Source organism: Schistocerca serialis, chromosome 7 (genome assembly GCF_023864345.2).
Source record: "Schistocerca serialis cubense isolate TAMUIC-IGC-003099 chromosome 7, iqSchSeri2.2, whole genome shotgun sequence".
Taxonomy (NCBI): Eukaryota; Metazoa; Arthropoda; class Insecta; order Orthoptera; family Acrididae; genus Schistocerca; species Schistocerca serialis.
In genome coordinates, this window is record NC_064644.1 from 34,260,389 (window position 1) to 34,287,383 (window position 26,995).

Genomic DNA, 26,995 nt, shown 5'->3' on the forward strand with positions numbered 1-26,995 from the left:
AGCCCCAGCCAGTGGCCTGTGATACAACGAACCATACAGGCACGGACCACTGGTTCCTGCAGCTACAATCCGCGGGAAAAGATTGTATACAAGCAGCCAGACAATAACGTAAATAGCCTGGGTTATTTTCAACTGATCTTCCCACTGTCGGCATGGTACCAGGTGACACAAGCTTCACTGCTGACGGCCTTTGTGTCACAGTACACACTACTGCAATCGCGGGTACCTCTTTCCTTCCATGAGATCACATGCCCACTGTTTGCGTGCCTATACTCTTCTGTAATCGGGTATTTAGAGTACCTCCTGACCGCTCCATGGCAATGTGTGTAATGGGTGCTAACCACGTATGTTGATAAGCTGGTCGAGGATTAATCTCCAACTTGTTCTGGCTATTGGCTACTGCCAGCTCACTGAAGACTGTCCAGGACACTCACTTTGCTGGATGCCACCTAAGACCGTCCAGCGTTTTCACTTCGCTGGACGTCAACCGTGGCTGTCCAGAGCTCTTGCCTCACTGGACACCATCTCTGACCACTCAGGTCTCCTGCCTTGCTGGACTCTGACTGCTAATCATCCTCATAAAGTGGTGCTACTGCTACCAGCTGACCACTGCCTCACAGACTGCATCTGTGTTATTCTATTTCAGTTCATTAGTGGCAATAAAAGTAAAGTTGTTCTTGGCTAATTGCACACCTCATTTGCAGTGCCTCGCTCCTTCCAGTCACAAATACAAAATTACAGCTCCTAATGAAGCATCAATATCCCAGCACAGATCTACAAGCTAACTACAGATTATGTTTACACACAGTTCGTCACCAATGAACAACATCTCTGGCACTTGTAATTCTGTGGCCACACGTGCAGTGGTGCGGTCTGCAGATTTATGAGGACTGACCAAGTAGTGTAGCTTCAGTCCACTGACTCAATCGGAATTGGCCAAAAGATGAGGTGAAGAGATAGGGTCTCTGTGGTTGCACACCTGAAACTTAATGGATCAGTTACTATTTTTTTAAAAACTTGAAGAAAAGCTGAAAGGTAATTAAAAATACTATCCTAGGAGAATAAGCAAGGAAGTACTTCATAGATAATTGGAAGACAAAGAAATGGCTTTTTAAAAGTCAAAAATATTTATCAGTTGTGGGTCAATACAGAAACTTCAGTTTCTAATACGTAATAAATTGTTTTCATGATTGGAATGTATTATTTAATCCATAAAAAACATAATTACACCTCAAAACAGCACAATAAACAGTATATATAAAATTTCAATAGAAAACATTATTATTTCTGATAAAATTCTTGGCTTTTGATCCATTGTTGTGATGATATGAAGTAACCCCAACTCAGATTTACCAGTGTTAATGTGTAAAGGCACTTCCTTGCATTACTTATCACCATCTGCACCCATCATCATTCCAGCATCTATCAGCTTACTGTGTACATTCCACAGATTCTGTAAAATAGAAAATAAAAAGAGTTGTTCTAGTAATTTGACAACATTGAAAAATAGAGATCAAAATGTGACATTAGATTTTGATGAAAACTCAAAATGATTCAATAGTGAAAAAAGTGAGCAGGAATTTGTTTCAGTGCAAATTTATGTAATACCGTAAATATAAATCTGCCACAAGTGAAGAATATTCTAGATTCTGAACACATTAAATTATACTGTCCGTTGTATTAAATTTTAAAAAATGAAATACACAAGACTTTACTTTCAGCAACTATTATCAGCATATGTCTCCACATACAATACTCTATGAAGCTATCAACAACAGCAGTCCCATATACTTCAAGCTAAATTTGGAGATGACAGGGATTAGTCAAAAATGTGGAAATACGAAGAGAAATGCATGTTTGAACATAAATACAGATGCCAGCCAAACCTGAAGGTTGTGATGTTTTATGTGATGAAGAACATCTGTGCAATGTCCTCAAGACATTGCATGTATCAGTCATGGTCAGAACAGTGTCCTGTGCAGTTGCGAGTGCACTGTGTGTGACCTACACGAAGTTGAACGTAGGACATTGTTGGTGCTCCTATGGTGGGTGCTTCCTTAGCCAAGGTAGTTGAAGTGTGTGCTGTTTTCAAGAGGCACCATACTGAAGATTTATACTGCATACAGGGAAGGTGGTGAAACACCATCTGCTACACGACAACAAATATGAAAGAGCATGTTGAGTGACTGCAACAGATGGCCACTGAAGAAGATTGCAACAAAAAATACGATGACAACAGCAGCTAAATTCACAGCAGAACTGAATGTTGTACTTGTGAACCTTGTCAGCACCAAAACAATATGTAGAGAGTTTCATCAGCAGGGAGTTGTAGGGCAAGCCAGAATTTCAAAACCACTCAACAGTCATGCAAATACCTATAATAGGAAAATGCAGTTTCAAAGCCATAAAACCTCACTATGGAGCAATGGAAGAAAGTAATTTGGTCCAAGAGTGAAACATGACAAATGTTTGGTGATGATTATGGTGGCCATACCATGGTATTCTATGGTCCCCATGGTTACTCTGCAAGGTCACATTACTGCTGAGGATGATGTGACCATTTTAGCTGATCAGGTGCAGCCCATGGTATAAAGTTTGTTCCCCAATGGTGGTGCTGTGTTCCAAGATGACTGGACCCCCATTCACACATCTCACATCGTCCAGGGCTTGTTTTGTGAGCACACGGATGAATTGTCACATTTCTCCTAGACAACGCAGTCACCAGATCTCAATTTCAGACAACTGGAAGCTGTTTTGAATGCCAAAGGTTTTCCTACACTGTATAATGCATAGTATCGTGCTGGGTTTTTGGTGTTTCCATAGTTTTGTCCATCCCCCATAAGTTACCAACATATTTGATGCAAAAATCTCTAAAAAGTAAATACCAGCCACACCTGTAGTGTATTATTTGATCTGATATATTTCTCAGTGCAGACAGTATGAAAGAAAAACAGTACAGCATTCGGTATCATTATGATTTGTCATATTATCAGACAAGAGGCAGGAAGCTTCAAGTAAGCATGAGACATAAGCTAGACTATAAAAAACTATCTGGAAAGTTGTTTAATAAATTCAAATGCCTTTCTCTTGTTGCAGTCCATTGTATTTGTATTTATAAAATGAATATTTATATAATTGCTGTGGAAAATGGAAACAGAGCAAATATGCTATTAGAAATATTTTCAAAAGGATGTGACAAAATACAATAAAAATATATTAACATAAATGACTGAAATAATAAGATAATGGAGAAACAAGAGGAGGGTACAGGAACTAACCCATAGTGATAATAATAATAACATCCTGGAAGTAATGCCAGATGAGGTATAGTGGGCGCTTCAGACCTTCCACACGGGCACATTTGCTCAGAAAAGATTCATCCAGTCTTTTTTGAGTAAAATACATTTTATACAAAACTATAAGTGTGTATATAATGGTGAACTTTTAAGTTGTCTAGAACCTGCAGAGAATGGAAGAAACAAACTCAACTACAGAATTTCAAATGGGAGCGTGAGAAGAAGTTGGTACCATTGAAAAGAACACACTAAAATATTTGATCAGAGAACTCTTCCTCACAGTTCCACACCATATTATGCCACTCTGTGGAAGTGAATGGGCACAGTTGACAAAAAAGCTTTCATTTCTTCATTGCTAGTGCCATTACTTTTTTAGTTTGAATATGCTATTCATTCAGTAATGCCATGTTCTAATGAAGAGGTAGGCCTATTCAGCATAGACATAGTAAATGGAGAATGTAGTCACAAATATTTACAATGAGAGCGGGTTTAAACAAATAAATATGAAGATCGCCCATGCAAGTCACAGCATGTTTCTGACAACTGAAGGCACAACTCTGCCAGAGTGGCAAGGTGCAACCGACTCACTATCATAACAACGCAGTCGGTGGATGTGATGTGTTATCAACCACTAGGACAGAATCAGTGTACTCTAGATAGATGCCTGCATCTAGAATAAATTCCACATGTAAGCCTGAGAAATTCTTTTAAATGTTTTTGTAGCAAGTGCATGAGGCAGGACATGGATACCAGTCTGGTGTTCACCTAGTGGGATGTGGGAAACTGCCTAAAGCCACATAGGCTGGCCAGTAAACCAATCCTTGTCATCTAACTGTTGGACAGATTTAAACTGGTGCTGGCATGCCTTCCCTTATCTCAGAAACTGGTGCATTGTGGACTGATAGAAGAGGGTCAGTGACTTGATCATCACAGTCATCAAATTTAGTTCCCCAAAATGATTTCTTTCGAGGATGCATCAAAGACACTGTGTATCAACAGTGTTGTTCAGCATAGAGAGCATTCTGTTCATCTATTACCGCAAAACCAAAATGGATTAATGCAATCTTTTCTAATAATTTGATGTGTTAAAACAGCAAATAAAGTTTATTCAGAATTAAGAGAGTAAGGAAAAGTTATTCCCTACTGCAACATTACACAGCAATTCCAATATCCTACAAACTTTCCTTTCCTTAAGCACTGTTTAAATCATCATTTTCAGGAAGTTTTCTTTGTTGATGTCACCTACATGGCAGAGTAATGAGAGAGGGGGGAAAGGAGGAAAGGTATTCAGATTTAAGAGCTCCTTTCAACAGTATTTTTTTCTTGCATGTTCTCATAAGAAACTCTCAAAATGAGTTTGTTTTCTTCATTTTCCAGCATCTTACAGGCAATGTAAAGTCCACCATTCTATTTACCCACAGAGATTAGCATAAAAACCATTTCATCAAAAAAAAGAGTGAATGTGTCATTTGTGAGAAACACTGGCTGACTCACCTCATATAAAGCCAGGCAGTGACAGTGTTTTGATGGAAATTATTTAAGTTGGAGAAGAGTAATGTGGAAGGCACTATCGTCTGCAGAAAAAGTAATTGTCTCTCACCCTTGGGTCTGAATGAGCTGCCTTTCCCTTTAACCTCCCCCTACCTATCCCTCTCTCCTCCATGAGGAAGCAACAATTAGTTCAAAGAGCTAGGAAACATATTGCTTACACTATTATGTGTCTCTCTCTGGAGTGCTATACATTTTGCTTTCCATTTCTTGAAGGTAAGTCCTGACCAGCAAATGGAACTGACACAATATGACAATGTTATCATAGAAAATCCTTGGTAGTATACAGAAGAACTGAATCAGAAAGTTGTCACAACTGTGCCATTTTGCTGTAGTGACAAATGGCATTGTATATTAGCCAGTTAACTTCTTAATTCCCCTCAATGACAAACAGCCATGTGCTATTTTACCATTGCTAAATTGTTAAAATTACAATTTAATAAAGAAATATCCAATGCCATGAAAAATTCTTCTTCGCAGTTAATCTGAGTGTGGCACAAATGGAAAGAGTTGTGAAGAACTGTTATTGAAGACATCCAAACCTCGGTCACATTAAGAGTAAGATTATGAAGATCAATAAAGATGAGTAACAGTAACATGTGATACTGACAATTTGGATCTGTATAACATAACCCAGTAGAAGCAGGACTGAACTTTGAGAAAAGTCTTACATTATATTATATTATATTGAGATGCAGAGAGTAATATAAGGAAATTAAATAATTTGGTCAGGATCATATTCAGCTTCAGTGATGACAACAGACCATCTAACAATAGAATCAGCAAAATTACAGTGTTCAATCTATTGCGAAGAACATAAGAATATTTCTCAACTTCCTGTGTGACCAGCATTCTCCTAACACAAAGCAATCTATTACTTAACATTGTATAAAGTGAAGTTTGTAATTAATCCTCACGTCTCTTTTTATTCGTGGTGAGTGCAGAGAAAAGTCCTACAATGGAAACTATCAGATGGAGCTCTGGCTTCAAACAGTGCAGAACTGAAGGGGATGGATATGTTACACAGAGACAGCTTCTTTTTAAACAATGTATAATAAGACAACAGGAAATCTTCAGTGCTTTTGCTAAATGATTTTTCACAAAGCTGAAGGTAAAGTAGAATGTCATGCAGAGAAGTTGTAGACAGAAGGGAAAAAATTCATGTTGCAATACAAATAATACCATTCTGGAATTAAATTATTTAACTGCAAAGTGAAATGATGTACGTTTTGTGCTGTATAAGAACATGTGATGCATAATCTCTCTCTCTCTCTCTCTCACACACACACACACACACACACACACACACACACACACACACACAGCACCTATATTCTAAGGATAAATTATATGAACACACGTAAGTTATTCAGGTATTAGTGTAGTGTCAACAAGAAAATACAAGATGATAAATCTATGCAAACCTTTAATAGTTTTCACATAAAATTCACACATTAAAAAACAAATATGTTAATTACAATCACAGTTATTGTTATTATTATTATTATTATTATTATGTAAGGAGTAACACACAATCACTGGAAGTATGAACTTAGGAACAGACTTTCACAGTGGTACAATCTAATGAAAAGTTCACAGAATTTCAGTTGCATCAAATAATGTGTGCACTCCATCAATATTCTCTTAGTCAAGATCTGAAAAGAACATGGGTAAATTTTCATGGACATACAACTCCCTACTGTGATTAAAATGTGAAACATTTCATGAGAATTTTCAACTATAGGAAGCAGTTACAAAAAAAAAAATGGCCCTGGGTGTCTATTTCAACAACTATGAAGTGCTACTGTGTAACCTGAGACAGTAAGATTAGGTCAAATTGACAACAAAAGTTTTCTAACATGCTACTACTACATCATAACTAATTTTACTATTTGAATACAAAATGCGGAAACTTCGCCAAATTAATGCTTCAGAAAACAAATACCACTGACACAGTGTGACAAAATGCGTCACTTTACAGCTGGTGAAGGTTTGTGTGTGTTTTTTTGTTGTTATTGTTGTTTCACAATATTTCGTATTTTTCACAGCAAAGAAGTGAGACAATAACTGTTTGGAACAGTACCACTACTTTTCTATTCATTCATGTCACTCTGTGATAAAAGAAAGATAAGGATTTAACACTCTGCCAATGACAGGGTTTTTAAAGACATAGGACAAGCTTGGATAGGACTGAGATTGGGATGGAACCATCTTAACATTGTCTCGAGTGACTCAGGGAAGTAATGCAAAATCATAAATCTGAATGGTTGGTCGAGTTTGAAATCCACTCCTCCTGTACTCTGTAAGTTACTCTGAATGTTTTATACTATAAAGGGAATGAACAACAAAACAACATTACATGAAACATTACACAGCGAAAGAGGAACTTCAACAGTAAACACAAAACTATTCGTTGATGGTCATCTTTCAAGCAGCATGAATCAATTGAACAACACGAATAACTGGCTAAATAAATCTGAGGTGAAGAACTGTGAACAAGATGGCAGTGCATAGGAATAAAAAAGGGAAGGGAAGATATATAAAATAGACAACAAGCAGTGTTGTTGTTGTTGTTGTTGGTGGTGGTGGTCTTTAGTCCAAAGGCTGGTCTGATGCAACTGTCCACACTAGCTCTTTCTGCAAATCTTTCCATCTCTGCATAACTACTGTAACCTACATTGACTTGAATCTGGTTGCTGTAGTGAAGCCATTGTCTCCCTTTACAACAATTACACCTCACATTTCCTTCGATTACAATATTAACTATTTCTTGATGGCACTGGATGTGCTCCACCAGCCCATCTCTTCTTTTAATCTAACTGTGCCATAAATTCTTTTCGTCCCCAATTTGATTCAATACCTATTCACTAGTTATCCAATCTACACCTCAGCATTCTTCTCCAGCACCACACTTCTGACACATCTCTTCTCTTCTCGTCTGTGCTGATTATTTTCCATGTAAGGCTACACTCCACACAAATACTTTCAAAAATATATTGGGAGAATTTTTTGGGTCACCAGTCTCCTGACGGGTTTGATGCGGCCTGCCACAAATTCTTGTCCTGCACTGACGTCTTCATCTCAGAATGGCACTTGCTGCATAAGCCCTCAATTATTCATTGGATGCATTCAAATCTCTGTCTCCCTCTGTTGTCTTTACCATCTACAGTTCCCTCTAGTACAAAGGAAATTATTACTCATATCGCCCTGTCCCATCTTTATGTCCATTTTCTATGTGTTCCTTTCTTTGCTGATAACTTCCTCGTTCTTGAGCTTATCAGTCCCCCTACTTTTCTACAACCTCCTATAGCATTTCATTCACTGGATTCTAATGTTCCCACAGATGGTGATTCAATTCAAAATTATGCTATAGTGCTTTTAGAAAAAGGCTTCCTAACACTGAAATTTATATTTTAAGTTGATTTATTCCCCTTCTTCAGAACAGCTTTTCTTTCTATGAGATGGAAGGAGTACGAGACAAATGTTTCTACGGAAGGGAGTTTAAAAGAAACAGGTGAAACATAATGTAAAAACTAAAACTTCAGAGCAACATGAACCAAAATTAAATGGGGTGGTGGAAGAGAATAGTTCTAGAGGTGTGAGATGATTAAGAGGAAGAGATGGAGTGAGAAGACAACAAGAAAAGTGAGAAAAGAAGGCTGCACAGGAGAAGGGGCAGTAGTATTACCTAAAATGAGGGCTCCACATATGTGTTGACAATATCAACATTTCACTTGTTGGTAGATATATCTTATTTATTTACCCTTACCTTCACTGTAGACATTTCCTGACCAACAGTCAGTTACTTCAACTTCAGTACCTACTTATTTGCAAAGCTGCTACTGAGCTAACTGTGTTTCAGATGAAAGTAATGGGCTGCCTACTTGCCAGCTGGCAAAACAGGACCAATTGGAACTGAATTCATAAATTTGTAAGTGCAAAATCAAAGTATAATATTTTTGTTCTATTATGTTAAAAGAACGAAGTGCCTCAAAAGGGATTTTACAACTCAGAATGACATAAAGCTGTTCTTGTCATTCTTTACCAAGATAAATCAAGTTTTTCCCTTCTAGTTTTCTTAAGGTTCAGTATGATGTCTAATTAGACGCACAACCCAGATGATTCCACTGTATGCCAAATGCACTGCAGCATGCAGGCACAATGGCTTCAACTGTGGAATACAGAGCTGGCTGAGGTAGTGTAAAAGCTCTATCTTTAAAAAGTCCCGAAAGTGGAAACCAGAACTAACATCTGAAGTGACCATACAGTTAGTCCAATACTCACAATGGAACCATCAATGAGGTAACTTCAGACTTTGTTAGGATAAGAGAGGTGAGAAGGCATCTCGACAGGCACACATACAGCATTCTTTATCATCATCATAAATCTGTCGACTAAAAAATTTTGCAGCACATCAAAATATGCTAGTCTATTGGTTGTTATGATTTGAGAAATCATCAAGTTTGCTCTTGCTTAAGGTACATAACATAATAAGTTTTGGACCAATGCAAATATTTTCCAATTATTGCTATGGATTTTCAGTGCCCCAAGCCAAGCGTTATCTCTTCATGTTGCAATATAACTGAAAACTGACTCACTATTGAAATTCTTTTTTGAATAAACTCATAGTTTTCATCCAACCAATTAGCACCTCTCAATAAAATTTATTGTGAACCATGTTATCTGTGCCTTTCACTTCTTACACTGAAGTAATTCTGCATGGTTTCAGATGCAAACATTTCCTCAGTACTTGTCAAAAAGTAACACGTAGAATGCCCAGCTAAGGAGCAGAAATATTGACAAATATTTTCTCCAGACTTCTCCAAAGGTTACACTATTCAGCTACACCCATTCAGGCTACTTCTGCATGTTTTCCAGTGGCAACTTTCATTACATCTACATCAACATGGCTACTCTGCAAATCACACTGAAGTGCCTGGAAGACGGTTCATCGAATCACATTCACAATAATTCTCTATTATTCCACTCTCACACAACGCACAGAAGAAGAAGAAGAAACCTATATCTTTCTGTGCAAACTCCAATTTCCCTTATTTTATAACGATGATCATTTCTTCCTATGTTGGTTGGCATCAACAAAATATTTGTGCATCCAGAGGAGAAAGTTGGTCCCAATTCCTGTACCACGTCCATCCCACTCTCTCTCCTATTTCTCGATAATACAAAACATGCTCTCCTTCTTTGAAATTTCTCAGTGTACTCTGTTAATCTTATCTGCTAAGGACCCTGAAATGCATAGCAGTACTCTAAAAGTGGATGACAAGTGTAGTGTAGGCAGTCTCTTTAGTAGATCTGCTGCATCTTCAAAGTATTCTACCAATGGAACACAGTCTTTGGCTCACCTTCCCTACAACACTCTCTATGTGTTCTTTCCAATTTAAGTTGTTTGTAATTGTAATTCCTAGGTATTTAGCTGATTTTTGGCCTATAAATTTGATTGATTTATAACACAACTGAAGTTTAAGGGACCCCTTTGAGCACTTATATGGATGACATCACTCTTTCATTTATATAGGGTCAATTGCCATTTTTACACCTTAAGGATGTCCTTCCTAAATCATTTTGTAATTTGTTTTGATATTCTGATGACTTTACTCAATGATAAATGACAGCATCACCTGCAAACAACTTATGATGGCTCAGAAATCACTCCTGTTTCACTCAATGACTTTCCGTCAACTACTATGAATTGTGACCTCTCTGACAGGAAATCACAAATCCAGTCACATAACGGATACAATGTTCCATAAGCATGTAATCTGATTACACGTCACTTGTGAGGTGTGGTGTCAGAAACCTTCTGAAAATCTAGAAATTGTCGATAGTGCTCAACATTTTGTATGAGTAAAGAACTAGTTATGTTTCGAAAGGACAATTTTTTTTAGATCTGTGATGACTATGTTTCAACACATCATTCTCTTAGAGGTAATTCATAATGTTCAAACACAATATATGTTCAAAAATCTTGCTGCATATCAACGTTAATGATATAAGACTGCAATTTAGTGGATTAACCCTACTGCCTTTCTTGAATATTGGTGTGACCTTGTGACGAAGCAAGCTGGGATATTTTTACTTACCCTGCCTCCTTAAATCCGTTTTTTTTTTTTTTTTTTTAACTTTTAAATAGTTACTATTAACATACGTGAGTAATCTGCATTTTCATAAAACAGAAAGGTTGGGCTTCAGTTTTTAAAGAATATAACACCAGATCTTATTTTGTGCTTAGTTTTATGTATGTAATTGATTTTCTAATTTATTTCAACTATTCTTAGTTAGTATCTTTTGTTATAGGGTGAAATCAGTAATTCAGTAATTCTATTGTTGACATATTCTGCAATAATTGTAAACATTTGGAAGACAAAATATGAGCATTCTTTAAGTATTTATTTGGCTCTATTCGAAAACATGTTAGTAAAGCCAGCTATTAATTAATTTCAAATTAATTAACATTTTTGTCAAAAGTATTGTTTGTGTAACAATATTGTGTAACAATATTGGTTAATTTCTGATTTAAACAAATAATTTGGCCTAACTCTTGTAATAGAAGAAACTGTTAAAAAGAACCAATTTTTTGATGTATTCAGTTAATTTAATGAGTTAAGTTTTAATTGTAATTTCTGTAAATTTAGCTTCAAACAATGTATAAGTTCAGTACCTATTATTGTGAGGATATATAAGGGCCCAATTTTTGGTCATAAGACAGTCGGTACACAGCTGAGTTTCAGACGAGGAACCTGTGTTGGTTAGAATGACAACAATGCATCAACTTAACAGTGAAATAAGTGTTACAACAATAGGCCTTGTGTTAAAGCAATGACAGTGACTGTTCAATTTATCTGAAAGACTGTGAACTGTGTGGTTAGACTTTTACTGCTCGTAGATGTACAACAGTAAACTGTAGTAGCAGTATGTGGATGTTCACCTGGACACTATTAATCAGGCTTATGGAAAGTTAAACAATAGTGCACTAGCCACATTAAATGTGTATATGGTGGCAGTTATGAAAAGTGAAAGTAAAAAAGACTGAAATGTAACTGTGCATCTGTTGGCTACATCATTTAAAGTAGTCTGTGTTAGACTTCCACACCCCATTTTTCAGCCAGTACATCGACGCCGAGGACAATCAAATCAATAAAGAAATAAAGTAGGCGAAGCGCTACATGTGGTGCCCCGAAATGAGTACTATTGGATGTGGGCACAATAAACTAGAACTCACGAACTGTGACAGTGAAGTGTGAACTCGTGTGGTTTACAGTACAGTTTTAAATGGAAGAGATGATACAGCCAATCAGTGCTGGGGTTTCATAACGAAGAAGGTGCAGCAGCCAATCAGTGAGCAGGTTCTATGGAAGCAGCCATTGAATACTGGAGCAGCCAATCAGCACGCAGGTGGACACAGCTGACTGCAGGTAAACAAGACGCCTTGCTGAGAGAATTACAACTTGCCGCAGCTGTGCACTTCCAGGTGACAACCACAAGAAACACAGCAGGGCAGCAGCAGCAGATGAGTAATTAAAAACAAGGTAATTCATTGCAAAAGCTGTGTTGTATTAAGTGATACATAATGAGTGATCTTAACGAACAAGGGACAACAGGAGACTGGTTCTGTATACGGTAGTAATTATAAATCAGACATGAATGTAACTTGGAAGGATGGGGAAAGAAAGTCCTATTGTAAAGAGCAAAATGGACAAAAACAGTAATGATGTCGGTGTTATTATTAAGATTAAGGAGGAGGAATCTAGTAGCGAAAATCAGCAAGGGCAAAATTTTATGGCAGATGGAAATTTGGAAGCGATGTTAAGGAAGATTTTCAGTAATACCAGTAGCATGAAAGAAGACATTAGTAGTATGAAAAAAGGCATTAATGCAGTAGAAAAGAAAACTGATAGCATTAGATCTGACACGGTTAACTTAAAAGATGAACTGAAGAAAGAAATTAAAAAGGAAAATAAGATAGTTAACACTGATCTTTCAGAATTAAATAAGTAGTTTGATGATTGTGATAATACTAACGAGAAATCATCATTGGGTAGTAAATGTGTAGAAGAGAGAGAGAGAGAGAGAAACTTTGTGATGACAATAGCAGGAAGGTGGAGGTGTCCAAGAAACAATGTGCTGAAAATAGGGTTAAACTTGAGAACCAAAGCAATCGGATTAAAAATGATTTTGAAACAGATGTAGAAATCAAGAGTGCAGTAGTGGTAGAGGAAAAACTGGTAAAAGTGAATGAAAATGTAGATTCAAAATTGACAGAAATGGAGAAGAAGGTGGAAGAAGTACAAAATCTAAAGCATAGAGAGAGTGAAAGTGGGGCTGATTCTGACAGCAGTTGTAATGATGCTAGCAATGACGAATCCAGTAGTGATGAGGATGAGGTATGGGAATTTATAATTGATAATGATGGCAATGTGTTAAGTAAAGAAAAAATAAATGAGGATAATGTTAGGTCTAATGAAGAGTTAGGGTTTGAGAGCAGTACAGAGGACCTTGCTACCTGTTATTTGACTGTGTCTGATGGTAAGCAGGATGATAGTTTTTCCAGGGAAAGGATTAATGAGGATTTGTTGTAGGAAGAAGATCATATGGTAAGTAAAAAGGAAGTGTGGCACCCTGTAATAACAGCAAGGGTACAAGGGATAAATGTTAAGTGTTTACTGGCCAGTGGTAGTGACTTGAATGGCATTTCACAGGCATTTTTGGAATCTATCAAGAACACAGAGGGTATAGTGGTGATGCATGTTGCTGGAATAAAAATTATTGGTGCTACTTGCAAGCTATTAAAGAGTGTGAAACAAGATATAGTATTAACTGTGGAATAGGCAAGACAGTTGTTGGAGTGCAATTTCTTGGTAATTCAAAATCTCAGCTTTGATGTAATATTTGGGAATAATTCCTTGTGCAGTTAGCAAGTAGGGGGTTCAACAATCTGTGCTGGACTCATTATGTGGTTATAACGCTTACCCCAGATGTCTGTCTCATTTTTCATGTTTCCTGAGGCAGTCAAACTCTTCTACTATCCTATCTGTAATTTATAAGTGAATCAGAATTATTCTATCTTCTACTTTCATGCAATTTTGTGCAATTGGATACTTTTAAAGAATTTGTCAAACAAAGAGGTAAGGTAAACAGAAAATGAAAGGTGTTAGTATGTGTAATGAAGTAATCAGCTTATTGGTGCAGAAGCAGAGGCAATATGCATTACAAACCATTTTAAATATGAGATATTAATATTAATTGTGGTATAATAGAAGTGCTTGTGTTCAGTGCAGTTAGTATATGGAGATAACTATCTACCCATAGAAGTGTCATGGTACAGCCTTGTTTAACATTAAGGAATTACAACTTTAGACATAGTTGCCTGGAGCAACGTATGTGAAAAGAATAAGCAATGTTTGTATGTATATCAATATTCAGGCTAGAATCTTAAGCAGTTTGATAGAATACAGTGAAATAATATTATTTCTGAGCAATAATTTTGCCTGATCAGTAATGAGAGTTAAGTTTGCCTTAGCATAAGGATCTGTTATTGTGGAGTGTTTTTCAGTAGAGTCAATTTTGCATTAGTTAAGCAGAGCAGGTGTTTATTTATTACATAATGAAGCAACAAGGAAATAATAAACTAATGAATAATGTTAGTCTTAATGGTTAGGGAGCCTGTCTCTCCAGTAGGGATATTTTTTGAGAATGCACTCCACTAGCTAATGAGATAAGAAATGTAAGTGAAATAATGGAGTGACAGACATGATTAATGCAAACAGTAACTGTATACAAACAAATGTGGTGCAACTATATTGAGGATCTAATTGTGAACTAGGCAACATTGGCTACTGTGTATATTGTGCAATTCATGACACTGCTGCTGGGAGAATGAGAGCTTAACAGAGAGAACAATATTTTTGTGAGGTACAAAACATATAATGCTGCATCACTGGATCTATAGGTTATCTGAAAACTTATATTCGTGTTCTGAGGAATTATGAACTTGAGGAGGTTAATACTGGGATGAAAAACAATAAGTTTGCTGATTAACTGATAACTGTGGTGCTAGACTGATGTGAATATTCTGATCGGTCAACCATTTGGTAACATCTTGTGATTTTGTGAGGATTTAATTTTCTGTTTGACTGAGAGTAGTGCTCAGAGTGGAATGGAGAAATAGAGCAATGATTTGGTACAACTTCAATCCCTTTTATTTTGATTTGAGAAGTAATTAAGTTTTTTAATGGTGACTCTATTCTTTTTTTCATAATGTAATAATTAGTAAATCTATGCTATTGCACATCTTGAGTTTTTGTTATTTTGCAAATGGGAAAGAAAAAAAATCTTTCGAGTTCAACCAGTTTCAGACAGTTACGACTTAGAGTAATGTTTGGTAGTGTAATGTGCACTTGATTTTAAAATTTTTCCTACTCACCACCTTTCATACTATAGTCAATTTTAGTGCTAATTGTTCTAATGTCATGAGAACTAGTAATGTATATATTTATGAAATAATGACTATCACTTTTAGTGTGAAACTTTTTTTGTTAGACTTAAGTTAGAAGTAAAGTAGCTGTGCTAAAGTAGGATATTTGTCTGATTTTTTCACACACTGTGGCAGAGGAGAACCACCTCCAAAGGAACTGATCACAGTGCATTTCCTAAGTGACTGCCACTTGGGTATGTTGAAAACATGTACAGCTTGGTGAGAAAGTGTGTTAAAGCTCATTGAAAAAGTGAAAGTGCTTGTGAAAATTACTAAACATTGAACAAGTGAAATTTTTTGTCTAAACATGAACTGCAATTTGCAGTGTAATTCAACTTCTTTGCGACCCACAAGGATTAATTTTTTATTAAGCAAGACAGGATTTGTATAAAATGATATGTACCTTTAAATGTAATCTTTGCTTACCCAGAAAAAACATCAGTTATGAAGACACTGTATGTAATTATTTTGTATGGGGATTTTTGTATGGCCAGTTCATATAAGTATAAATTTGAAAAGACATATGTACTGTAGCTTCTGATAAGATTTCTTATGTAATATTTTTTGTGTGTATATTTTAACCCAATGTCTGCGGTCACTTGTGGTCACTGAATTGTCCAGTTAGCTATTTGCAATATCTATCTGGTCAATCCAATGAGGGGGTGATGTGGCAAAGCAAGTTGGGATATTTTTACTTACCCTCTTGTTTTGCTATCTGCCTCCTTACATTCGTTTTTTTAACTTTTAAATAGTTACTATTAACATATGTGAGTATAATCTGCATTTTCATAAAATAGAAAGGTTGGGCTTCAGTTTTTAAAGAATATAACACCAGATCTAATTTTGTGCTTAGTTTCATGTATGTAATTAATTTTCTAATTTATTTAAACTATTCCTAGTTAGTATCTTTTGCTATAGGGTGAAATCAGTAATTGTTTCGTAACTTAAATTCTATTCTTGACAAGTAAACATGGATAAATTCTGTAACAACTGTAAACATTTGGAAGACGAAATATGAGCATTCTTTAAGTATTTATTTGGCTCTATTCATAAATATGTTACCAAAGCCAGCCCTTAATTAATTTCAAAGTAATTAACAGTTTTGTCAAACTATTGTTTATGTAATGATATTTGTTAATTTCTCAATTTAAACAAATAATTCGGCCTAACTCCTGTAATAGAAGAAACTGTTTAAAAGAAACAATTTTTCAGTGTATTCAGTTAATTTAATGAGTTAAGTTTTATATGTAATTTCTGTAAATTTAACTTCAAACGATGTGTAAGTTCAATACCTATTATTGTGAGGATATATAACGAGCCAATTTTTGGTCACAAGACAGTCAGTCCACGGCCGAGTTTCAGACGAGGAGCCTGTGTTGGTTAGAATGACAACAATGCATCAACTTAACATTGAAATAAGTGTTACAACAATAGGCCATGTGTTAAAGCAATGGCAGTGAATGTTCAATTTATTTTAAAGTCTGTGAACTGTGTGGTCAGGCTTTTACTGCTCGTAGATGCACAACAGTAAACTATAGTAGCAGTATGTGGATGTTCATCTGAAAACTATTAATGAGGCTTATGGAAAGTTAAACAATAGTGCACTAGCCACATTAAATGTGTATATGAGGGGTTGTGAAAAGTGAAAGTAAAAGACTGTGAAACATAACTATGCATCTGTTGGCTACATCCTACAAAGTAGTCCACAGCTGACTTCCAAGCCCCGGCCAGCATGTCAACACTGAGGACAATCAAACCAATGAAGAAACAAAGTTAGTGAACCACTACAACCCATGCAACTTTCCACTCTTTGGAAACAGATCTTTCATCAAGGAAGTGTTGTATGTGACTGTTAGAACCCAACTGGTATACAATCTGGATCAGAAAACTTGATTTTATTAAGATATTTAAGCTGCTCCACTACTCCGAGGATATCTACTTCTAAGTTAGTCATGTTGACAGCTGTTCTTGATTCAAATTCTGAAATATTTACTTTGTTTTCTTTGCTGAAGGAATTTGAGAAGGCTCTTCTTTAGCAGCATTGTCATCGACAGTATTTCCATTGCTACTGTGCACAGAAGGCATTGGTTGTGTCTTGCAGCTATCATACTTTACAAACGACCAGGACCTCTTTGGATTATCTGCCAGGTTTTGATACTAATAATAGTTTCCACAATAAAATTTTGTATCTCACATTGATGACTGTGCTAAATTTCGAGCTTCTGTAAAAGAGCGTCAATCTTGAGGATTTCATGTTCATTTAAATTTGGCATGCTTTTTTTTTATTGTGTCTGCAACAGTATTCTGATCCTGTTTTGTGTACCATGGGGGGATCAGCTCCATCGTTTGCTAATTTATTTGGTGTAAATCTCTCAACTGCTGCTGACACTATTTTTTTAAATTCAAGCCACATCTGGTCTACAATTGCTTGTTAATTTGGAAGGACTGGAGATTGTCTCTCAGGAAGGTGCCAAGCAAATTTTTATCTTTTTTTAACAAATATATTTTTCATTTATTTTTAGTGAATTTGGGAGTTACGATATTCAGTTTCACTACAGCAACTCTGTGCTCACTAAGCCCTGTATCTACTTTGGTGCTCATTCAGCTCAGGATTGTTTGTTGCTAAGAGATAATGTGTGTTTTCACAATCATTTACTATTTGTGTGGGCTCATGAACTAACTGCTCAAAATAATTTTCAGAAAATGTATTTAGCACAATTTCAGATGATGTTTTATGCATACCTCCAGAATTAAACATGTGTTTCTGCCAACATATCAAGGGTAAATTAAAGTCCCCACAAACTACAATTGTATGAGTCAGGTACATGTCTGAAATCAAACTTAAGTTTTCTTTGGACCTTTCACCAATTGCATCATCTGAATCGGGAAGTCGATAAAAGGATCCAATTATTATTTTATTCCAGTTGCCAAGAACAATCTCTGTCCATACTAACTCACAGGAACTACCTACTTCAATTTCACAACAAGGCAAACTACTTCTAACAGCAACAAATGCGCCAGCTAAACTGTGTTCAGCCTATCCTTTATTTAGGCTATCCTTTTGGAACACTGTTAGGTTCTTCACAAAAAATTCTGCTGAACTGGTCTCCAGCTTTAGCCAGTTTTCACTGCCTATAATGATAGTGCTTGGAGCTCTGGTACTTTCTGAACACAGCTAGGACAATTTACAACTGTTATACCAATGGATCCTGTATTTACGTTCTTCCTGTGTTTGGTCCATATCCTTTGCGACTGAAGCCCTTTTTGTGTTTTTTCCCCGAGACCCTCTAACCTAAAAACTGCCCAGTCCATGTTGCACAGCTCCTGCTACCTGTGTAGCCCCCTCCTGTGTGTAGTGGACTCCTGACCTATTCAGTGGAACCCAAAAATCAACCACCCTATGGCACAAGTTGAGGAATCTGCAGCCTACACCATCACAGAACCGTCTGAGCCTCTAATTCAGAACCTCCACTCGGTTCTGTACCAGAGGTCCACAGTTAGTCCTGTCGACTATGCTGCAATGGTGAGTTCTGGTTTCATTTCACAAGCAAGATTGGCAGTCTTAGCACTTCAGATAGCCACTTGACACCAGAGAGAATGTCCTGTGATCCAAAGTGACAAATATCATTGGTGCCAACATGACCACCACCTGCAGTTGGCTGCATCCTGTGCTCTCCATGGCATCCAGAAGGATCTGTTCCACGTCTGAAAAGACTCCATCCAGTATGCACGCGGAGTGCACAATATCCCTAAGGGGGCCCATAACATGCCTAACACTGGAGCTCTCAACTACCTATAATCCAACCCTATGTGACTGCCCGGGCCTTGCTGGTTAAGAGGTTTCCTCTGAAACAGGACAAGTAACTGCATGTGGCTGAGGGACACTGTCTGCCACAGATAGTGCCTGGAACCTGTTTGTCAGACTAACCAGTGAGGCCTTACGTTCGGCCCTCAGGGAGTTTTTCACAGCCTGCCACGCCCTAAGGCGACCTTCCATTCAACCACAGGTGAAGGATCAACCTCAATGCAAGCAGCAACTGGATGGCAACCAGTGAGGGCCAATCGGTGGACTCGTGGATCATGTTGAACGTCCATTGGATCCCCTCATCTGGTCCACAACAGTGATGCACATCCACTGCAGCCTCAAGCCATGTAACCAAAGCCACCACAGGCTGGAGCTGAGAGCGATGTGCCACCAACTCAGCTCGCATCCACACACAGCAATCACAGTCCCTGTGCATACTAAAGACCATGGAAAACTACACTACACAGACAGACAAACAAACAACTATTGACATGCACTGCAGAACTCTACTGTATGTGGGACTCTACTGTAGACACAAGAAAATGAAAAAAAAAAACAAGTGTAAATTAGATTAATACACAGAGATTCAACAACTAAAGTACCAAAGCACACAGGTGAAACTAATAATTCACGCCTGGTTAGGAACCTGTAAAATGTCAGAAAACCGGTTACCTTTGAAAACAAATCAAAACCTGTGAACTGTGTCTAGTAAATATTACATGAACACGCAGAAATTCAAAAACAAAACTACCAAAGCACACAGGTGAGACTAATAATTCACTCCTGGTTAGGAACTTGTAAAATGTCACAAAATCAGTTATTTTTGGACACAAGCGAAAATGCTGTAACTGTGTCTAGTAACTACAAGGTCAGTATTGTTTTTATCTCTCACACCCCAGAAAAGTACATCCATGGTCCATCCACCATCAATTCACCTGGTTATACTGTATGTCCAGCTCACCTTTACCCGATTTTCATTATAATCATATCATCATCCTCCCACCCAATTTCTTCCCTGATTCAGTTACTTGTCTTCTCACCTCTCTTTATAAACCTCAACATGCATCTCCTGTTGCTCACTGAGCAGTCCTTGGTTTTGACTGGTTTTTCAATTAAAATGCCATGCCTCACTACTACAAGTCGAAGCTTGTAATACACACTGATAGTGGCTTTCCATTTAAGACAAAACATAAACTTAGTTTTGAAAATGCAATACATGCCATGTTAACTCTTAATTACTTTTACTGTCCATCTAATCATCATCTAACATTTTTTCTAAATACAAAAGCCTGTCAAGGTTTCCTAAGGCTTTATTGTTAATTAGTGCAGTCTTTGCAAATTGTTCTATTAGTTGTAGAAATTTACATCTACCAGAGAGTAATCTTGAGAATAATGTCACCAATATGCAATTTCCTCATAACATCACCACAAGAGACCTCTCAACAGCATGCAACAGCCTCATTGTTTTTCTTGTTGTGTTCTTAGATGAAGAATATCATACCAAAAAAAATCAGCCAAGTAATATGCTGTTGCCCATCTACACAGTATTCTATCAATCCCTACATCTACTCTGCTACTAATCTTGTAGCATATGGGTCATACACATTTTGCCTATGAATGCCTCTGGTGCAAGACTTGCCTTATACATCCACATACTACCTCCAACTACAGTCCAGTCACTGGCATACACACCCTAGAAAAGGTGGCACAACATGTGAAACCAGCCATGTAAAAAATGAGCTCTACTGCAATTACTGAGCAATGTTTTACACAGGAATGGCAGATAACCATGTGGCTATGCACATGAAAGTGCTACTGCCAAACTGTGGCAAACAGCAACTTGTATCATACAATTACTGAACATGCAGCACAAAACAGCAAAGACTTCAGCAATTACTTCGGTAAGAAAGCAAAGACTTCAAATACTTGTGTCATTCAGAGCACCTCCTCCCCCCTCCCCACTACCAGATCCTCTGAACTGCTACACAGCTCTAACCCTACCCATACCTTGTAATTACCCCCCCCCCCCCCCCTATTGCTACTCTTCAGTTTGGTGACAGTAGTTATCTCTTCACTCCCTATTTTCCTACTTCTTATGATGAGGGCCAGCTGTTACCCTCTCCACCATGCTTCCTGTTAACCCCCTATCCCCCCCCCCCTCACTCCTTGTCCCATAAATCTTACTGCCTCTCACTTAGCTGATCAAAAACAATAAGTGATGCTGCAGCCACGGATAGGTGTACTGGGTTTCTACATGGTCATGTGTGCTGAATGACATTTAAATCCACACTCTGCAAACCACTGTGAAGTGCATGGCAGGGGATTTTAAGTTTTGTAACCTTATTGTAAAGACTATATGGGAAGTAAATATTTGTAACATTTAACAATGAATTAGTTGAATTACTTACAGTTCCTGTCAAAAATCAAATGAAGAAAAATGAGGAAAGTTAGAGCTTATCGTCTATAAATAGCTACATTTTTAGTAAGGATAATGAGTCAAAAACATGGGACTTGGTAAATAATTCAGAGACAATGCATTAAATGGTAGTTAATGTGTATTTCTCCAGTTTTAACAAATTTATATGATGTTCGCATTAAAGGAAGGAGAGTATGCTTGATAATGGCTGAAGAAATGTCAAAAAATTTAGGGAATGTAAATTAGTACCTGGTAACTTCAAAAGTTTTAGTGTACCCATCATGTGGCAAGTCAGTAGACAAATGTCATAAAATGGAGAGGAGAATAAAATAACGTTTCTGAAGAGGTGTTAATTGGTGCAACTCAAGAACTTACATATTCATAATGGGCACCACCATGTTAAAACAAAACTAACACACTGAAGTCAGTTTCAAGTCTGTTCAAGGCGAATTTCAACTGTGGCACAAGAAAATTCACTGACAAATCAAACATTGTGCTAGGAAAGTGATTATGAAGATTACTGATATAAGACTAGATCTAAAAGAAAATACAATGAAACTTGAAGCAACTGACATAGCCTTGCACATAATCGGAAAAAAAACATGTATGAAGAAAAGCACAAACAAAAAAAAAAAGTTTTAACCCATTGCAGATGTTATTGTAAAAGAGATGGTGCCACAAATGATGTCACAGAAAAGATAGAACCAGTGTCGCTGAATGTGAAAAGTCTCTCTTCATGTGACTGCCTTAGAATGAAAGATGACGTGAGTCAGAAGTTTCTGGCACTGGCGCAGGACATGTGTGGCAGTTTGAAGACCATTTTATTGCCTGAAACACTCACATTACAGTTGAAAGCTGCAGTTGAAGGAAATACTGGAAGGTCAAAACTGTAAGAACACTTGATTCTGGTAATTTATTCAACCAAAAACCCAATAAACTGATTCTAGCTTTCTCTGTTGACGAGCAAATGATTGCAAGGGAAAATAAAACAGAGGGATCATCCATAAATTGGGTGCTGAATTTATAATTACAATGTGTATTCTGAGTAATATTTTAATGATGGGGACTAATGCCTGTATGTGGACGTTATATGGAGATGATGTTGAAGTGAAGATCTTGTTGTTGTTGTTGTTGTTGTTGTTGTTGTTGTTGTGGTCTTCAGTCCTGAGACTGGTTTGATGCGGCTCTTCATGCTACCCTATCCTGTGCAAGCTTCTTCATCTCCCAGTACTTACTGCAACCGACGTCCTTCTGAATCTGCTTAGTGTATTCATCTCTTGGTCTCCCTCTACGATTTTTACCCTCCACACTGCCCTCCAATACTAAATTTGTGATCTCTTCATGCCTCAGAACATGTCCTACCAACAAGTCCATTCTTCTTGTCAAGTTGTGCCACAAACTCCTCTTCTCCCCAATTCTATTCAATACCTCCTCATTAGTTATGTGATCAACCCATCTAATCTTCAGCATTCATCTGTAGCACCACCTTTCGAAAGCTTCCATTCTCTTCTTGTCCAAACTATTTATCGTCCATGTTTCACTTCCATACATGGCTACACTCCATACAAATACTTTCAGAAACAACTTCCTGACACTTAAATCTATACTCGATGTTAACAAATTTCTCTTCTTCAGAAACGCTTTTCTTGCCATTGCCAGTCTACATTTTATATCCTCTCTACTTCGACCATCATCAGTTATTTTGCTCCCCAAATAGCAAAACTCCCTTACTACTTTAAGTGTCTCATTTCCTAATCTAATTCCCCCAGCATCACTCAACTTAATTCGACATTCCATTATCCTCGTTTTGCTTTTGTTGATGTTCATCTTATATCCTCCTTTCAAGACAATGTCCATTCCATTCAACTGCTCTTCCAAGTCCTTTGCTGTCTCTGACAGAATTACAATGTCATCGGCAAACCTCAAAGTTTTTATTTCTTCTCCATGGATTTTAATACCTACTCTGAATTTTTCTTTTGTTTCCTTTACTGCTTGCTCAATATACAGATTGAATAACATCAGGGAGAGGCTACAACCCTGTCTCACTCCCTTCCCAACCACTGCTTCCCTTTCATGCCCCTCAACTCTTATAACTGCCATCTGGTTTCTGCACAAATTGTAAATAGCCTTTCGCTCCCTGTATTTTACCCCTGCCACCTTTAGAATTTGAAAGAGAGTATTCCAGTCAACATTGTCAAAAGCTTTCTCTAAGTCTACAAATGCTAGAAACGTAGGTTTGCCATTCCTTAATCTAGCTTCTAAGATAAGTCGTAAGGTCAGTATTGCCTCACGTGTTACAATATTTCTACGGAATCCAAACTGATCTTCCCTAAGGTTGGCTTCTACTAGTTTTTCCATTCATCTGTAAAGAATTGGCGTTAGTATTTTGCAGCTGTGGCTTATTAAACTGATTGTTCGGTAATTTTCACATCTGTCAACAACTGCTTTCTTTGGGATTGGAATTATTATATTCTTCTTGAAGTCTGAGGGTATTTGGCCTGTCTCATACATCTTGCTCACCAGATGGTAGAGTTTTGTCAGGACTGGCTCTCCCGAGGTCGTCAGTAGTTCTAATGGAATGTTGTCTACTCCCGGGGCCTTGTTTCTACTCAAGTCTTTCAGTGCTCTGTCAAACTCTTCACGCAGTATCGTATCTCCCATTTCATCTTCATCTACATCCTCTTCCATTTCCATAATATTGTCCTCAAGTACATTGCCCTTGTATAGACCCTCTATATACTCCTTCCACCTTTCTGCTTTCCCATCTTTGCTTAGAACTGGGTTTCCATCTGAGCTCTTGATGTTCATACAAGTGGTTCTCTTATCTCCAAAGGCCTCTTTAATTTTCCTGTAGGCAGTATCTATCTTACCCCTAGTGAGATAAGCCTCTAAATCCTTACATTTGTGCTCTAGCCATCCCTGCTTAGCCATTTTGCACTTCCTGTCGATCTCATTTTTGAGACGTTTGTATTCCTTTTTGCCTGCTTCATTTACTGCATTTTTATATTTTATCCTTTCATCAATAAAATTCAATATTTCTTCTGTTACACAAGGATTTCTACTAGCCCTCGTCTTTTTACCTACTTGATCCTCTGCTGCCTTCACTACTTCATCCCTCAGAGCTACCCATTCTTCTTCTACTGTGTTTCTTTCCCCCATTTGTGACAATTGTTCCCTTATGCTCTCCCTGAAACTCTGTACAACCCCAGGTTTAATCAGTTTGTCCAGATCCCATCTCCTTAAATTCCCACCTTTTGGCAGTTTCTTCAGTTTTAATCTACAGGTCATAACCAATAGATTGTGGTCAGAGTCCACATTTGCCCCTGGAAATGTCTTACAATTTAATACCTGGTTCCTAAATCTCTGTCTTACCGTTATATAATCTATCTGATACCTTCTAGTATTTCCAGGATTCTTCCATGTGTACAACCTTCTTTAATGATTCTTGAACCAAGTGTTAGCTATGATTAAGTTATGCTCTGTGCAAAATTCTACCAGACGGCTTCCTCTTTAATTTTTTTCTCCAATCCATATTCACCTACTATGTTTCCTTCTCTCCCTTTTCCTACTCTCGAATTACAGTCACCCATGACTATCAAATTTTCGTCTCCCTTCACTACCTGAATAATTTCTTTTATCTCATCATACATTTCATCAATTTCTTCATCATCTGCAGAGCTAGTTGGCATATAAACTTGGACTACTGTAGTAGGTGTGGGCATCGTGTCTATCTTGGCCAGAATAATGCATTCACTATGCTGTTTGCAGTAGCTTACCCGCACTCCTATTTTTTTATTCATTATTAAACCTACCCCTGCATTACCCCTACTTGATTTTGTATTTATAGCCCTGTATTCACCTGACCAAAAGTCTTGTTCCTCCTGCCACCGAACTTCACTAATTCCCACTATATCTAACTTTAACCTATCCATTTCCCTTTTTAAATTTCCTAACCTACCTGCCCGATTAAGGGCTCTGACATTCCACATTCCAATCCATAGAACACCAGTTTTCTTTCTCTTGATAACGACGTCCTCCTGAGTAGTCCCCGCCCGGAGATCCGAATGGGGGACTATTTTACCTCCAGAATGTTTTACCCAAGAGGATGCCATCATCATTTAACCATACAGTAAAGCTGCATGCCCTCGGGAAAAATTATGGCTGTAGTTTCCCCTTGCTTTCAGCCGTTCGCAGTACCAGCACAGCAAGGCCGTTTTGGTTAGTGTTACAAGGCCAGATCAGTCAGTCATCCAGACTGTTGCCCCTGCAACTACTGAAAAGGCTGCTGCTCCTCTTCAGGAACCACACATTTGTCTGGCCTCTCAACAGATACCCCTCCGTTGTGGTTGCACCTACGGTACGGCCATCTGTATCGCTGAGGCACGCAAGCCTCCCCACCAACGGCAAGGTCCATGGTTCATGGGGGGGGGGGGGGGGGGGGGGGGGGTTTGGAGATCTTGTAGAACATAAATACTTTTGGACTGAAGGAGATGCCCACCAAAATGCAGAAGCATAATGTAGTCGATAGGCACATACAAAAAAAAGAAAACTTGCTACCTTTCGGAGGTATCCTTTGATTAACTAGAGTAAAATTCTCTCTCTCTCTCTCTCTCTCTCTCTCACACACACACACACACACACACACACACACACACACACACACACACACACACACACACACACACAGAGAGAGAGAGAGAGAGAGAGAGAGAGAGAGAGAGAGAGAGAGAGAGAGAGAGAGAGAGAGAGGGGGGGGGGGGGGGAAGGAGGGCGAGAGGAGAGAGGGGGGGGAGGGGAGATGTCTATGCCTCTACATGGTACAGACTGGTCTAACACTGTATTTCGGCAGGTGGACTGGTTGCAGTGGGATTAGACTCAGTTGTGGTGGGTAGAGGGAGAGGGAGGTGGGAGGCAGGGAGAGGGACTGGGGATGGCCGGCTAGTGCCTTGGAGGGAGGCAACCAGTTTGCTCGCTACAGAGGGGTGGCAGGTATATGGACTCGGCATGTAATGCACAAGTGTAGGGGCCATTAGGCAGCAGCACATGTTGAAAGTGACATGGATTGAAAGAGAATGACAGGATAGAGGAAGGGCTACTGTTAGATGGCATGTGTGGGAACAGTGGGTTATCTGAGATTAAGGGGAGGATGATTATGGGAGCAGAAGATGTGTTTTAAGGATAGTCCCCATCTGTGTACTTTAGAGAAGCTGGTGGTGTAGGGAAAGATTCGGGTGGCTTGGATTGTGAAGCAGCCGTTAAAAATCAAGAATGGTGCTGAGCTGCATGTTGTGCCACTGGATGGTCACCTTGTTCTTGGCAACAGTTTGCTGGCTGCCACTCATCATGGTTGACAGCTAGTTGGTAGTTGTACCCACATAAAAGGCTGTGCAGCGTTTGCAGCAGAGTAGGTATATGACATGGCCGCTTTAGCAGGTGGC

At 38.1% G+C, this 26,995-nt stretch overlaps 1 protein-coding gene across 4 annotated transcripts in view; it reads right to left on the reverse strand.

Annotated features, from left to right (window-relative positions):
- Window positions 1-1,186: 1,186 nt before the first annotated feature.
- The window catches only part of LOC126412476 (glucosamine-6-phosphate isomerase), a 125,964-nt gene continuing 100,155 nt past the window's right edge, over window positions 1,187-26,995 (reverse strand). For 3 of the 4 annotated variants that reach the window (XM_050082092.1, XM_050082091.1, XM_050082090.1), the window contains exon 7: window positions 1,187-1,453. In XM_050082092.1, the coding sequence (XP_049938049.1) occupies window positions 1,431-1,453 (23 nt within the window). In that variant the 3' untranslated portion in view covers window positions 1,187-1,430. The remainder of the gene's footprint in view (window positions 1,454-26,995) is intronic. The other variant, XM_050082093.1, reaches the window with a different exon arrangement.